The sequence below is a fragment of the Megalops cyprinoides genome, chromosome 19 (genome assembly GCF_013368585.1).
Source record: "Megalops cyprinoides isolate fMegCyp1 chromosome 19, fMegCyp1.pri, whole genome shotgun sequence".
In the NCBI taxonomy this organism is placed as follows: domain Eukaryota; kingdom Metazoa; phylum Chordata; class Actinopteri; order Elopiformes; family Megalopidae; genus Megalops; species Megalops cyprinoides.
In genome coordinates, this window is record NC_050601.1 from 1,489,297 (window position 1) to 1,506,439 (window position 17,143).

Below are 17,143 nucleotides of genomic sequence, written 5' to 3' on the forward strand. Positions count from 1 at the left end.
ACAACATATGTATGGTGTCTAGAAGTAATATACTAGCACACATTAGTTATGACAAACTAATGTTTTTTTTAAGATAATATGATTTTCCTGCCTGTTGTATTTATGAATAGAAAACTTAATGCAGACTGACCTAGGGAAATTAGGGGCTATCAATACAAGGAATTAGACTGACAATAATAATAATTTGTATTCATATAGCCACATAATTTTGAAAGAAACGAATCGTAAATGTAATTTTTGGTAAATTGCACAGCCCACGCTAACGGCCCATATGATTAATATTGTTGATTCGTTTTAAAGCCTCATACCCTTCTATTTAAAGCACACCACAATGTGTTTTTTATTAAGACAGCAGGTTTATTTTAAGAATTCCGTATCGTGGGTTTAGTGAGTGATTCTCTTTATAACCAGGTAATGGACATTGTGTTCTATTATGCTACAGTGGATGATCACAGGACGCGGGACACGTGGGTGTAAATCGTAGGCTATTAGTCAGTTTGTTAATGGTGATTTCCCTCAGAACGGAATTTACCCAATGCGCTGATTAGGTTTTTTTTTTTACTTTGATTGCCTTTTTAGAAATATTGGCACAATACCATTAACGAGATCTGACATTGTTTCCGGCTGAAAAAGGAAGACGTTCATGATTTAAATAGCTAATGGAGCTTTCTGAGCCTACGTGTGAAATATGAAAAAAAAATAGTTTCGGCACAGAAGGCTAAAGCGCCTCAGTACGAGGACCTGTGGATTTCACTCAGAAACGGCAGAGCTGATTACATACTGTCTATAAAATAGATGTGTAGCGTATTTATTTGTGCAGCTGCTAGTTGTTCGCGATCATTCCTTTGTCTGTACAGCGTGACTGTGTTGCGTGGAGTGAGTCCGCCGCAATCACGACCTGCGTTGTCTTTTCACACTAACGCTCACAAACGACTCGGCCTCGAACACGGCCGCGTGAATCATCAGAAGTGAAACAGCTTATCCCCTTGAGACCCCGCCAGCAGCCACAACTTGTGAGAAATCATTATTTAACAACAAGAATCGAAAAAATAAGTTTGATTTATTTGATTTATATTGCTCAGATTACTCCACGGTAGTCGTTTTTTGCATCTACATTTCCCATTTCACAGGTGATATCCCATGTTTGTTGATTTACGGTTATTTTAGGCTTTCTTTTGAATTCTGCAGTAATCTGACAATGATATATTTTCCTCTTCCTCTCTTACCTCACTCATCTTGTCTGTCAAATTGTTTTGGATCGGCATAGCGCCATTTGCAAGGCTCTTTAGGGCCTGGAGGAACGCACGTCACAAAAACAGGCAGCTCATCTCTGATAGACACAGCGTTTGTCTGAGTTAGAATCAGACTGAAAGTGGAACCCGAGGAAAAACCTGTTTTAAAAAATGTTGTGGAGCTGAAGGAAATGTTCCAGTGTTGAAGGAAATGTTCCAGAATGCAAAGGAATGTGTCTTGGTTGCTTACATCTTGCATGTGTGTTACCCTAGGTGCTCAGCTGGGTATTTTACAACAGTAATGTACAGTGCCTTATTCCAAGCCTCACACAGCCCACCTGGCTTGCTGGTAACAAGCCCTGACCGCTACGCCACGCTGATAGCCCCGTGGCGGCCTGCATCCGAGAGGGTCAGGCACAATTTCAGCGTGGGTGGTCACTTTCGGAGCTGGACGCTGTCACTGCGCCAGTAGGGTCTCTGGGTTACAGTGGTTACACCCCTCGTTTCTGCTCCACACCATCAGCAGCTCCACAAGCCCATCTGGGCGTGAGGGGCCTGGAGACCTGTGACCCGCAGCACCAGCGCTGGCACAGTCCCTAGGGCCAATCAGACGCGTCGGACACGGGACCGAGGACCAAGTACAGGGCGTAATGTCCCAGAGAGAGGAAAATTAGGGCACAGTGCTTAGAAACCCCCCCTAACAAAAGCCTCGGTGGGGACACAGTGAGAACATCACTATCTGGCAACAGAATATGATGCTCTCATTAAGATCTGTGCCGCATTGGGCGAGACAGGTGGGGGGGCTTTGTGCTGCGGACCCACCACTGCTGTCCTGCTGACAGAACCAACCCCCCCCACCCCCCACCTCACCATCTTCTCCCCATTGTACTGAGATCAAGGCCATGTGCTGTACCCATGCAGCGGGTGCTGATGCTGCTTCCTGTCCTCCTATAGGACTGGATGTACTCTGCTGTTCAAGGGCGTGCAGAGAGAAAGAGAGAAGAGAAAGGAGGGAAAAAAGAGAGGCATGGTACGTTGCCGTAGAAACAGAAGCCCGTCTCAGAGAGAGTTCTGGAACTGCTGTGGGATGGCATTGTGATGCTGTTCCTCTGATCTCCCTCAGTAGCAGGTGTTACTGATGCTTGAGTAAACTGCTTAGCTTACAGATGGCTCAGATGTTTGACATCTTGTGAAATCCATTTGGATTACTATTGTTATTACTTTGAGTCAATGTTGTTAGTGTCACTAGATAAATGGTATGAGTTAATGTTGATGTCTACTTTAATGCACAGTGATGCAACAGCCTTAATTCACAAACTAAATAAATTACTATAATATCAGATTTTTTACACCAACAGTATGATGGTTTCAGGTTAAAATGATTCATTTTTGACTAATTATTCATGTTGACTAATTAGTGATCTGTAGCCTGCGCTCATATTTACTCATACTTTTAAAATGGCCATGGACAAGGGTATTAGCCAGTCATAAATATATTAAATGTATACACTGCATTCATTCCCTCACCCTTTCATTCATTCTTTCATTCACCTTTTGCATGTTCCATGCATTCACTCATTATAACGGTGTGTGTGTGTGTGTGTGTGTGTGTTCAGCATGGTTCATCTTTGATTTTGTGCAGATAATGTTATTATTTTATTAATATTCCCAAATGAAAAACAGGAGGATCAGACTAGCAGGCAACAGTGTAGCAGAGTGGTAATGAGCAGGGCTCGTAACCCAAAGGTTGCCAGTTCGATCCCTCCCTGGGGTACTGCTGCTCTACCCTTGGGGAAGAAACCCACAATTGCCTCAGTGAATATCCAGCTGTATGGCTAATGGATAACATGTCCAGAAAACTCTAAATCACTCTGGGTAAGAGTACCTACTAAATGACAGTAATGTAATGTAACACCATGCAAATGTGTGCAGCACCACAGCTCACTATGAATACAGGGGGTTAGGGGTCTCTAAACCAGGCCGGCTTTTGTGGCACGCTGTGTCTTACAGTCAGTCATACTCACCCACAGCGTGTCTTTCTGTCTCTTTGTCTGCCAAACCTTCAAAGGAGTGGAGCTGAATGGCTTACAATAATCTCCAGAATATCAGTGGCTGTTGATCAGGTGCAATTACCACGAACAACCAAAGGAGGGCAGAAACACTCAATACAGGTTTTCCCAGAGGAAAAACGGGTACTTTCCAGACTGCTCCTCTTTCCTTTCATTTACATTCAATTAAATGGATTCCAGTTTCATACAAATGACCAAAGACAACCTTTCAAGCTCAATGCCAGATCCATGTTTAGTGAATAATTGGTTTTGGGTTAGTAGTTGTTGCCATTATACCCCTTGAAAGAGTTTCATATCCGCTCTTGAATACCTAACCTAGTGTCTACATGGTGTAGGGTTCACAGGCATGTTCAACCTCAGTGTTTGACAAAGCCTGCTACACCAGGCAGACAGCCGAACATACAAACTCAACATAACTGCACACCATCTCTGCAAGACATCTGTGTTAAAGACAGACGCGTGTGTCTGTACTACACAAACGCCAGTATACGTGTTAAAACCTCCAGCTTTTTAATAGGTCAGGACATACACAGGTCATTTTATCTGACAACATTCGCTCCTAAAACTTTCGAATTTATGATTAGAATTTACCGTGTGTGTCCGCCTCAGAGTCTGCCACATTAATCTTGTTTTGTCATCAGCATGTTTTCCTGTCTATGGTGAAGGACATCAAATATTCATGTGTGTCCTCTGGCTGTCTGCTCTTTGGTTGACTTGCTTCCTCTGCCTCTCCTGTAGTTTCCACTTTGAGAATGCTTCTGGCCTTTCTTGCACTTTCATTATTGTGTCTGACTGGCTCCTTATCGGATTGTGCAAATATCGTTACATTATTATTTTTATTACATTACATTTTTGGCATTTAGCAGACACTATTATCCAGAGTAACTTACATAGGTTATATTTTTTTACATGTTGTCGATTTATACAGCTGAATATTTACTAGGACAATTCTAGGTTAAGTACGTTGCCCAAGGGTACAGCAGCAGTGCCTCAACGGGAAATTGAACCGGCAACCGGGAACCAGTCCTGTTCCTTAACCACTATGCTACACTGTCGCCCCATTAAGTATCTTCATCTCTTTGCTTTGTGCTACATGTAGTATTTATCCAGTCCAAATGCACTGTGAAACACTGAATCTTATTTAAAGGTGAAATCAGCAGTGCCCAGTATGGGATCCCTACAACCCTGTGGGTACTAGTCCAGTTCCCAAAACCCTTCCCCACACTCGGTGTTTGAAAGCAGGCTGATTTTCAGGGCTCTGCCAGGGTCTCAGCACTGGAGAGGAAAGTGGAGTGTGAGGCAGAATGATGTCACAGGGGCTTCGTCTGGAGCCAATCAGATCCTGTCTCAGAGACCTTCACAGGAGGCAGGTCCGGCTTCTGGTTCTGGCACATTCTCTGCATTCCTGGGCCAAAAGGCCTTCAGTACAGTGATGTTTTGCATAACAGGTGAATGCTGTAATCTCCAGCACGCTTTTCTTTTCAGCCTTAAAGCACATATACACTAATGAACACATACACTCTCCCTCTCTCACTCTCTCACACAATCTCTCTGTCACACACACACACACACACACACACACACACACACACACACACACACACACACACACACACACACACACATACACCTTCTCTCTCTTTCTACCTTTATTTCTGTTTCACACGCACATACACAAGGATGTGAACAAACACATACACACTCACACACACACATTCACACACTCACACACTCACACACACAATTTCTCTGTGAGTCAGGACTTGGTCAGCTTGTGAGCCAAAGCCGGTCTTTCCTGAAAGTCCAACCCGTTCTCCAGAGATGAGAGGTGGAGTTTCCCTAAGTGAGCGTTCAGACTCCTCCTCCTGGTGCTTGTTGCCGTTTCACACTCCCGCCTTGTGTACACATCGAACCCTGAAGTTTAAAACAATGCCTCAAACACTCCCAGGCCCCACCCCCCTCCTGTTTTCAGTACAGCTCAAACACACTTCCTCATCAGAGTGGGAAAGAAATTCAGCATTAGAAGAAAACTTACAAAGAGCAAGAGTGTGCAGCACTAAATTAACCAATACTTCACTACGAGAGCCTCCAGTAGTACACACAGCCAACATTTGATCAGCGTTCTAACAACATTCTTTGGGTTTGAGCCTGAGGAAGGGAATTATGCCACAATGAGAGACAGTGAAGAAGCCAAAAAGAGCAGAAAATTCTGAAGAGAGAGAGTGGCAGACAGAGAGAAGGGAAGCTGGAACCTGCTGACAGGAGAGACTGCAGGTACGTGTGCTCTTAATACGGGTAGAAATTAAACACAGTTTGGCTGGGTCTGGGTAATTATGTCATGAGTGTTATGCATATGACACTGTGGATATTGTGGTCTAGAGACATTGAGATACATAGTTGTGTGTGTACTTGGCCTGCCTTAGTTTGTAGGCTGTTCAGCCGGGTTGCACAAGTTAAGTTGTGGTAGGGTTTAAATGGTGTTGTGCTCACACACACTGGTCTGGGAGTGTCGTTAGCCTGGTCTTGAATGGATACACTTCTGTTCTCTTGTGCTGGAAGTCACTCTGGATAAGAGCATTTGCTAAATGAATGTAATTTAGTGTAATGTGATGTAATGCATCCCAGAATATCTTTTCGCAGTAACAGTGATGGTGAAGGGGGGTGGTGTGTTGGGAGGAAATGACTGTAACCTCTGCTGTGGGTCTGCTGTCTCAGCAGTTCTGTCCTCCTCTCTGGTCTCATTCATTAATTTGGCTCATTTGTCCTCCGTCAGCAGCCTGCTTTTCTCCCAGCAGAAGCGGATTGGACTGAGTCCATGAGTTGAGTCAGGTTAGGGATTTCTGGGGGAGAGGGCCGATATCTGGGGGTAAGTTTTCATAACTGGGTCAGAAATCGCATCAGTTTTCCATCGTAGAATAACCAGTGAAGACAGCACTCATAGTCAGCCTGTCCCTTCTCTCTGTCTCTCTACATTTCAAGATTATTGTTCAGTCACCTCTCTGGTTGTCTATGGCTGGGTGGAGTCTCCTGATCCTAGAAGCCTATCTGCTGATCTAAAGAGTGTGTCAATGGCTGATAATTCAGACAAAACAAAGGAATGTGTGTGTGTGTTTGTATATGTTTGTTTCTCCATGAGTGTGTGTGTGTGTGTGTGCGTGTGTGCGTGTGTGTGTGTGTGTGTGTGTGCGTGCGTGCGTGCGTGCGTGCGTGCGTGTGTGTGTGTGTGCGTGCGTGTGCGTGTGCGTGCGCGTGCGCGTGTGTGTGTGTGTGTGTGTGTGTGCGTGCATGAGTGTGTGTGTGTGTGTGTGTGCGCGTATGTGTGTGTGTGTGTGTGTGCATATTCTGAAGTTAGATCCAGTGCTGAATTATGCATCAGGATGTGTTGTCACCCAAACAGCACATTAGAGTAAATAAATAAATTAGGAGAGGGTGGGGCAGGGGAAATGCACTCCTCTGGGCTGCTGTGGGACTCCCCCTTCCTCTCCAGGGGGTCTCAGATCATTCATTATTAATGAGCATCAATCCCGCCCCCTTTCTCCCATATCACCCAAGAGCTACTGACAGGAAAGCAACTCTTCTGCAGTTCCAAAACTCTGCCGTACCCCAAGACAATGCTTCAGGAAAAGCACACATATTTACATCTTTGCAGGATCTAGAAGGTGGAGATGTGATTTTTGATAGATGCAGAGGTGGAAAACCCCGGCGTCAGAAAGTAAAAGCCCTGCCACGTATTTGTTCCACCCATGCACTACACCAGCTGAATTTAATTAGCACAACTCTTCAGCCAGGTAGAGGAGCTAATTAGTGAAATCACCTTGTTTAGTGAATGGCTAGAACAAATACATGGTAGGACTTTTACTTTGTGAAGCCAGGGTGTCCACCTCTGATTAGTTGCTATTACTGTTTGCCATTTCATGGAGTATTCATGAGGTGTAGAGTGTAAGCTTGCAGAGATTTTACATTGCTGTTGTTGTATTTTATTTATTTTTAAAATAATTTGCTGTTCTACTTATGTAGTTGTCCACCTATGGATAAATGTATTAAGTCAATGATGCATTCAGATGTGTATCTCACTCAGTCTCACAGGCAGTGTCTGTGGGGATGAAGGCCATACTGAGATGCTGAGATTGACTCAGAACAGAACTGCTGAGATTTCAATCAACTGCTGATCTGATTAACAAATCGCTGTGACACCAGGGTGTCCCTCCCAATGACCCTGCGGCCAAACAGTCAGTTCATTTAATCAGTCAGTGTGGGAAACTTACAAAAATTACAGCATATAACACAAGTAGCAAAGAGACAAGAAAAATATAACCTACAGTACTGTAGTGCCCACCAGGGCTTTCCTCCTTTAGCAGTCCCTCTGGCTGATTTGGCCCATGCAATTAATTAGGTGTACAGCATCCATTAGTTTGCATTTGCCAACTTGCATTTGGGAAAAATATTTAAGTTAGCTGTATAAAGGGATCTAAGTTGTGATTTATTATTAGGAGAAAAGTGAAACAGGCAAAACTTGATAAATGTTTGGGTTATGCAAATAATAGTATTGATAAAGCACACATTCATGGCAGTTAGCAGCGGTTCCATTACCAGTGGTGTCATTACCAGCAGTTCCATTACCAGTGGTGCCATTACCAGCAGTTCCATTACCAGTGGTGCCATTACCAGCAGTTCCATTACCAGTGGTGTTACAGTGGCTCATGTAGGAATCTCAGCAGATGTTACATTTCTTTGATTTGCTGATAAACAGTATGCAGTAGTGGCTGAGGAAGTTCAAGATTCAAATCCCAGGTGGGACAGTGTTATTATCCACCTAATTCAGTCCTTTAATTCTCACCCCCACCCCACACACACACAAAGAGTAAAAAGAGAAGGTATTCCTATTTTTGACTGTCAGGTATAGGCATTTCATCACGTTTCCAGATTGAATGCGGCTGTCCATGGTGCTGATATTGTTTCGCTTAATTTTAATTAACCCCCCCCCCCCCCGGCGTCGAACTAAATTTAAATCGCTGTTTTCCCATTCGTGTTTATAGGCACTGCCTGTACCTAGAAAAACAAGTGCAATTCACCTGTAAAAGAAAACAGATGTCATTTTGTAAAGACGGCATCACGTGCCCCGGCTTGTCTGGCTCGCGGAGAGTGTCGCTGAGCTTGGGCTCGGGAGAGAGAGGGTTAAACTCTGACGGGACAGGCAATGCGCGTTCCCGTCACCGTCCTGTGTGCGCCGTGGAGTTTCCCTGCCGTCCGTGAGCTCGGTGCCTGTTTTTCTTTTTTTCTTTTTTTCAGTGTGAAACAACTTTCTCCGGACACCGACATTCAAAACCAGGATACTGCCCGGATCTGCACTTTAAAAGCTCCCATTCTGTTGCTACCTGGGGCCACCGGTTAAGATATTTTTGTTAGTTTTCTGGCTTTGTTTTGTTTGGGGGTATTTCACTTTGCCAAATATGTAAAGATAAATGCGTGTGCGAAGCACCGGAGGTGAAATGGTCCCGCAAAGCGAAAGCACGCGATGATCCATGCCAGAGGTAAGACGAAACGTGCGGGGTCGTGCTATGATACTGCAGGGATTAATGCATGTTTTCGGAGAGGTTACCGAGGAGCTTTTTTTCTCCAACGTTCAATCCAGCTGAGTCACGCATAGTTCTAGACTGGTTACGCTTGTTCTTATTGATACCATCTGAGGCAACATTCCGCGCAGTGGGTACAGTATAGGTTCATGCTTGTTTGAAAATTGCGTCCAGGTGCACGGATCGGGATCGAGGTAAAGATGATGTTAAAGCTCATGCTGTCACTGTGCAGGCTGCAACCCCGTGCTTCCTCACCTGCTCGCGCTCGGTGCGCACCTGCATGTTAACCCTGAAAATGACGATCCAGCCACGAAAGCAGAAACGCCAGGGCTGCAGTGTTAGCGGGCAGTTACATGAGCCAAACGTGCTTTTACAGCGGACGTAGATAACCCCGCACACGGAAGAGAATCTCAGCTACTGCATTGCTGAAGAGATCCATACACTGGTCATTTGAAACGTGGCCTTTATGAATCGTGGTTATTGCCTCGAGGTTGTTGAGGAAGGCTCTTACCCCAACCTGGCTAAGTAAATGTCCAACTGCGTGAAAGCATGGTGTGCAAAACGAGTGCAAAATTAGGCACTTTAGATATGGACTTCAAGCATGCAATTGAGTAAAATGGTATTGTAGTACATCTGCTATTACGTTATGTGTTCAGCAGAGACTTACATAGCATGCATTGATTTTGTACATCACCCATTTTAGGCAGCTGGAAATTTTCTGAGACAGCTGGGGTTTAGCGCCTTGCTCAAGAGTACAACAGCAGTGCTCCATATGGAAATCAAACTTTCAACTTTAGGATTACAAGCCATGTTCCTCCTCCTCCTGCTGCTACTATTACTAATATTAATAATAATGCAATATTGCAAACTCACAGTACTGGATGCTGAGTAGGGTGCATAAAGTATGAACCGCGTGCCTTGCCGTTGATTCTCATCAAAGCAGAACATAGGAAAAACAGTACAAACCCTACTGTGAGTGGCCGCAGATTGTCATTGGTTCACACTGGTGAGATTTGTCATTGATGTAGTTTACTGTTTTTAATTATTGAAAGCAGATAGCAGATGGTGTTCATTAGGCAATCAATATCACTGAGTCAATGGATCTAAAATCCCCCTTATTCTTACTACAGTCTATCCAGCAAACATTCAAACGAAAGGCAGTAGGATCCCAGACAATGAGTGTGATTTGTGTTGGAGTGTTGGGGGGGGGGGGGTGTTTCTTACAGAGGAGTACAGTGGCATGACCATGCTGTGAACACACGTGTGTAAACTCACCAGACACCCTTTGGCCACTCAGCTCCATGATTACTGAAGCAGACGGAAAATCCCCCCTGCTGACAGCAGTGCAGGACCGGTCGGCCCGTTGGCCCAGGAGGGGAGAGGGGAATGAGACGAGGGTCCCAGACATCCCCTACACTCTGAGTCCTCTCGTCCAGACAAGCAGTGCAGCACAGAGCTGTTTTATCATGAGGGATCTTCCCAGGGGCCTGTGTTTGTGTTTCAGACAGAGCAGAATGGCTCGCTAAGCAAAATCTGCTGCTATCTGCAGTTCTGTGTGAACTCTCTACCCCTCTCTCTCTCTGCGCACACACCTACCTGAGTAATCCTGCTCTGAGGAATGCTGTGTGTGTGTGTGTGTGTGAGAGAGAGAGAGAGGGGGGGGGGGAGACACAGAGTGAAGAGAAATAAGGAATAAGGAAATGCACGCTGAGAGCAGGTGTCAGAAACTGGTCAGCTGTAAAGCTCTAAGACGTGTTCTTGCAAATATGTTATCTGAGCTCACCTCGTGGTTCATTTGTGTCTCCAGGGAGAGAGACAGTGCATAAGTGGGTGTATATGTTCACATGCATATGTGTATCTGTATATGTGTGTGTGTGTGTGTGTGTGTGTGTGTGTGTGTGTGTGTGTGTGTGAGTGTGTGTGTGTGTATGCGTGTGTGTGTTGTGTATGTGAGTGTATATGACTCTGTGAGTGTGTGTGTGTGTGTGTGTGTGAGTGTGTGTGTGCGTGTGCGTATGTGTGTGTGTTTGTGTGTGTGTGTGTGTGCGTGTGTGTGTTGTGTATGTGAGTGTATATGACTCTGTGAGTGTGTCTGTGTGTGAGTGTATATGACTCTGTGAGTATGTGTGTGTGTGTGTGTGAGTGTGTGTGTGCGTGTGCGTATGTGTGTGTGTTTGTGTGTGTGCGTGTGTGAGTGTGTGTGTGTGTGTGTGTTGTGTATGTGAGTGTATATGACTCTGTGAGTATGTGTGTGTGTGTGTTGTGTATGTGAGTGTATATGACTCTGTGAGTATGTGTGTGTGTGTGTGTGTGTGTGTTGTGTATGTGAGTGTATATGACTCTGAGTATGCGTGTGTGTATTATGTATGTGAGTGTATATGACTCTGTGAGTGTGTGTGTTTCTTTGTGTGTGGATGCGTTACACAGAAATATGCAGCTTCACACTCTCTGCTTGGTCCCCAGTCCCCCAGCACTCCCTGCCTGGTGTGGCCTGCAGGTGGGTGTGCAGTCAGCAGAGGGCAGCAGTGAGCACACTGTAGGGTGAGCTGCCATCAACCCCGAAAGAACTGCCCACCACATGCCCACGGTGCCTCACCAATCTGAACCAATCAGAATGCTTTGCTTCAGAGAGGACAGCGACATCATACTGTAGCTCCTCCCGTTGTGGGGTTCGCTGTCCCGTAACAAGTGACCAGGTGGTCATGGGTTTGAGTCCCTGGCTGGAGGTCTGACTGAGGAGTAAGCAAACAGCCTTGTGAGCGAATGGAAGGTGATCCAGTTCTGCCCGGGAAACGGAAGGGCGGGCTGCCAGGGCATAAATAATGCAACATTACCTCCCAGCATGCACACGGAGGCCTGTAACTGTGAGCTGAAACTCCCTGCCCTGTGGGGCCTGCACTAACACTGACTGCCCCGCCCTTTATGACCCCCTCCCCCTGAGACGAGCCATGGCTACTTTCGGGGCTCATGCCGTGGACATTTAGGACCTCGGCTCCGCGCATGTGCAGTATACTGCTGAGCGATTGTCAAGGAAAAAATTCCCTAAAGAACGACCCCAAGCCTTTCAGGAATTCTGAAGGTGATTTTTTTGAACGATTTTCGTCCGAATGAAGTGCTCAGCGTGTAAGAGAAGCAGAGAGGATCGTGATAACTCCGGAATGGCTGCGTCATCAGGCGCCGGTCTTTTTTTAACCGCCTGCAGGAGCGCGCGGTATGCGGGTGTCTCAGGCCACGCTGTAGATACGCATTTACACTCTTAATCATGGAGAGAAATACTACGCTGCCCATAGGATTGCGTAACGACAAAGATCACATTGACATCAACGTTTCCGCTTAAAATATGATACTGCTATGGGGTTTATATGAGCCTCGAGCCCTCGCCAGGACTGCCTGCATCACAGTTCTCAGTGCATTACGAAAAAGTAATGTGATACAATACCACACTGACAAAGAAGGAATGTGTTTCAAAATATGTTTCATATCTTAAAAATCTATCATTCTCACAAATGTAGGCCAGTTTTCGCAGGCAATAGTGTATGTTTCAAAATGATAATGAAAATGTCACTCTACAACATATTTAAGAATTTGTGTCTCTGTGTATGCAGTATTTCCAATATATAACTTTAATTTATATTCCACTCCACTGTGAATCAGAGCCGAACGGAACTACGACTTACGGCAACGAACTGCAGAACCACGGGGATCTTTGACGCTGAGAAGCTACCAAAATGAGCAGGTTGTCGCGAAGACTGAAACTTTGACGAAACTTTTGCTTTCGGGCATGAATTATGACCTTTAGTCACTTGAACACGCCCCAGTTTCACTTTTGAGCTGAATTACAGGTGGAAAGCTGTTTTCACCTTGCACAGACGTGGCTATTTTAGTGCGCTTCTGTTTAGATTACGTATTTAAAAGGTTTAAATGAAATGTTAAAATATGCGCTCACACGTTGCTCGCCGTCCATGTAGCTCGCAGCTCTACACTGTGAGTGGGGAGTAGGTCGAAATGCGAGTTTAAACTTTACTTATTGTACGTGCGCGAGAGAGGGGTAAAGAGAGATAAAGAGATGAAGCTTTATTTGTTGCTTTAAGCCCTGTGTCTGTATTGTGTGTATGTGTGCAAGACAGAGAGGAATGTGTATTTGTGAGAGGTGTGTGTGTGTGTGTGTGTGTGTTTGAGATGTGTGAGTGTATGTGTAAAAGTATGTGTGTTGTGTATGTAAAATTGTGCATATGCATGTACATGTGTGTGAGTGAGTGTTAAAAGACACACACACACCTCTACCCCTGCCCGAAGGAACTGTTGCTATGGTGATGTCATCTGGACAGAATGCCTGGGTGTCTGTCACACTCAGCGATAAGGTCTCCCCAGTGAAGGGGCTTCAGTTCTAACAGGGGGTAGCACTCTCACATTTTTGGCATGTTTTTGCCATAACACTCTCAAAGGAGGGGAGTGGCAGGAGTCACAAAATGATCACAGTCTTCAGTAAATGCCTTTGAGACAATCATTAACATGCACACTGTGGTTGAATAGCCTGGGAAAGCTACCAGAGGTAATGTTGGTGGTCCACCCATTACTGAACATTTAGGGTGTCGTTTGTCATGCAGAGAGCCCAGCAGGGCTATTTCAGACTGAGCTTCACTGAAGGAGCTCTCGGTCTGACTGTGTTCAAGTGGAGGGGTTCTCAGTCTGAAGGAACTCTGAGTCTAACTCTGTGATTTCATGGAGGAACTCTGAATCTAACTCCGTGTTTCAGTGGAGAAACTCGCAGTCTCAGTCTAACTCTCTCTCCGTCCTTCAGGTGAAAGGAGCTGCACCCTCATCGTTTCCACAGCTCACCTGAATCCCCGCACTGGGGTCAGGTGTCATTACCCTCTTTCCTAAACTAAAGCCACCCCCAACCCCCAAAAGTAAAACCCTGCTAGCGCCCCACCTCAGCCTAGACGGGTGGGCAGAGCCACACCCCTCTTCCTGAGCAGCTAGAGTTCCCCCTGCCCACCCCACCCCCCCCCCCCCCCCCGGCAAACACCGCCCCCGCCGCCGCCATGATGTCGTCATCCCTGCGCCGGCAGATGAAGAACATGGTGCACAACTACACGGAGGCGGAGGTCAAAGTGCGCGAGGCCACCTCCAACGACCCCTGGGGCCCGCCTGGTTCGCTGATGTCGGAGATCTCTGACCTGACCTTCAACGCGGTGGCCTTCCCCGAGGTCATGGGCATGGTCTGGAAGCGGCTCAACGACCACGGCAAGAACTGGCGGCATGTGTACAAGGCGCTGGCGCTGCTGGACTACCTGGTGAAGACGGGCTCGGAGCGGGTGGCGCAGCAGTGCCGTGACAACATGGCAGCCCTGCAGACGCTGCGCGACTTCCAGCACGTGGACCGGGACGGGAAGGACCAGGGCGCGGCCGTGCGGGAGAAGGCCCGGCAGCTGGTGGCGCTGCTGCGGGACGAGGAGCGGCTGCGCAGGGAGCGTGGCCAGGCGCTGAAGACCAAGGAGCGGGTGGCGGCCACCGCCACCAGGGGGCAGCACGGCTACTCCGACCTGCCGCCCCCGTACCCCGGCCGCCGCACCAGCCAGCCTGTCGCCGGCTCTCACTACCCAGGGGAGGGGCGGCCCAGGGGGTCCTCCTCCTTCAACTGTGAGTACTGCATGCATACACACACATGTGCACACACACACGCATGCACACACGCACACACACACACACACACACGCACACACACACACACACACACACACACGCATGCACATACGCGCACACACACACACACACACACACACACACACACACAGTCTGTACTTATAAAGATACACACACATACACTCACGTACTCTATACACAGAAACACATACACAAGCACACACACGCTCTATACACAGAAACATAAACATTTACACACTCTACACACACATACATGTTTCATACGCAATTTGCAAAAAAAAGCGGATGACCAAACAGAAATAAGTCGTACACGAACAGAGCGGAACAGAACAGGTGTGTAACCCAGCAAATGCACACCTGTCACTGCCTCGGCATCACAGAGGTGCATTGTGGGTAATGGCCTGGATCTCTGGGGCCTGTATTCAGAGATAAAACTGTGGGAATTCCTGTCTAACGTGCCCGGGTTTGGGTTCTGCTCCTCTCTCGTGATGCTGCTGCTCTCTGCATTCCTCTCATTCTCGCTCCCTCACTCACACTCCTGCTAAGAAAACAAGCCGCCGGTAACAGCAGGGACACGTCACAGGGAAACAGAGCACAGCAGGACATCTGTGAGAACATGCAGTTGTGTTCAATTAAACACGTACCGTTCAATATGCTTGTGTGTTTACACATTTTCCCATTGTTAAATTTATCCCATTCCCATTAACCCTGAACAGTACACGGTCTCAGAGTTCTTGGCTAACATTGCAGACTTCGGCTGGCAAGAGAATACCAAGCTTGGCAAACCAATCGGTTTCCACCCCAAACCAAAACCCACTGGGGACTGAAGCCTCTTAACATGGAACAGCCTTTCACTCTGCTGTTTTTCTGAGGGGAACTGGGCACCCCCGGCACCCCTGTATTCACTCCAATCTGACGTGCACCACAGTGTCTCTTAGTGTTCATCATGGCTGGGAAACCAGCGGAACATTCGCTTTACCGCAAGGAGCCACACGTTAGACACAATCCCGCTGTGCGACTGTGCAGAGCCCTGCTTGCGAACATGTCCCAGTGACTTTCTGTTCCCAGCTCCTGTCAGCTCAACAGTGCCCACATTAGTACAGCTCAACAGTGCCCACATTAATAGCGGTCCTGCGTAGCTTTGCTGCCACTTTGATCTGCTGTGTAGGAGCCAGGTAGTGATGCAGGGTTGGGCTTTTTGTCATCAGAAGGTCAGAAGATCAGGAGGACAGAAGCACACACACCTCTGGCAGAATTTCCCCTTGGCTTGGTCTCGGTTACATTCTGTGTCCCAATGATGCAACTCCTTGCATTTATTTTTTTCTGGAAGAGTTTGTTGCATCAGCAAAGTGAAAGTGGCTGCCAGGCAGGGAGTGGGGGTAGGACGAGACCAAATGTTTTCCATGATTAATTTCCACAGATGTATGCTGTTGTCCACCGTGACATCTTTTAAAAAGCCATGATAGCAATTTTTTTAAATTTGGAGGTTATACTAAGAGAGCGCTTCACTGCCAGGGTGTGGAATCCATGACAATGGCAAAACGCCCAGGGCAGAAGGGGAAATATTTTTAAGTATGTGTAATGCTGTTGTGGCTTGTGCCGAGCTGTGCTTGTAGTGGTTGTGAGTGTAAATGTGAGTGTGAGTGTGAGTATGAGAATGAGTGTTTGTGTGAGTGTGAGCGTGATTGAGTGTGGTTGTGAGCATGAGTATGAGCGTGAGTGTGACCGTGAGTGTGAGTGTGAGCGTGAGTATGACCGTGAGCGTGAGTGAGTGTGAGTGCGTAGCTGTTGCTTACTCTGTGCTGGTGTTAGCTGGTCTGTGTCCTGTGGCACTGAGTCACAGGCTCAAAGCCAAGGCTTTTTGAGAGTTCTGGCATAAACACCTGTGGACTTGAATCAGATGCACGTGTGTACAGCCAACCAGCATAAAAAACACAAACTGCTCACACTTTTCCTCTTTTCCTTCTCTTCTCTTATTATCTCTCTTCTCTGCCTCTTTGTCCCTGGTCCCCCCCCCCTTTCCACTCTGCCGTCCTCCCCTCTCTTCCTCTCCCTCTCCCTTTCTCCCTCTCTCTCTGTCTCTCTCCTCCTCCTCTCTCTCTCTCTCTCTCTCTCGTGTCTCTCTCCTGCTCTCTCTCTCTTTCTGCCTCTCTCTCTCTTTCTGCCTCTCCCTCTCTCCCTCTCCCTCTCTCAGCCTCCTCCTCCTCTCCTCGTTTGGCCTCTGATCTGGAGGAGGCTCGGCCGCAGTCCAGCGGGGAGGAGGAGCTGCAGCTGCAGCTGGCCCTGGCCATGAGCCGCGAGGAGAATGAAAAGGTACTGCTGACACACTGACACACTGCCGAGACACTGACACACTGACACACTGCCGAGACACTGACACGCTGCCCAAGACACTGACACACTGACACGCTAGGGGGGCGTGACAGCAGCCTGATACTGTGGCTAAGGATCTGACCACATAGAGCGAAGACGCAGGTTCCAATCCCACACAGGGAGCTGCTGTTGCACTCTTCAGCCAAGTACCTCACGAGTGCAAGAGCAGGTGACCATGGACATCACGCTTCACATCTCGTGTTTCTGATGAATTAAATAAAAGCAGGCC

General features: G+C 47.1%; 1 protein-coding gene across 2 annotated transcripts in view; it reads left to right on the top strand.

Annotated features, from left to right (window-relative positions):
- Positions 1-13,919: 13,919 nt before the first annotated feature.
- The window catches only part of epn3a (epsin 3a), a 10,289-nt gene continuing 7,065 nt past the window's right edge, over positions 13,920-17,143 (top strand). For both annotated transcript variants that reach the window (XM_036552955.1, XM_036552956.1), the window contains exons 1-2: positions 13,920-14,517; positions 16,736-16,854. In XM_036552955.1, coding sequence (XP_036408848.1) covers positions 13,920-14,517; positions 16,736-16,854 — 717 coding nt within the window. The remainder of the gene's footprint in view (positions 14,518-16,735; positions 16,855-17,143) is intronic.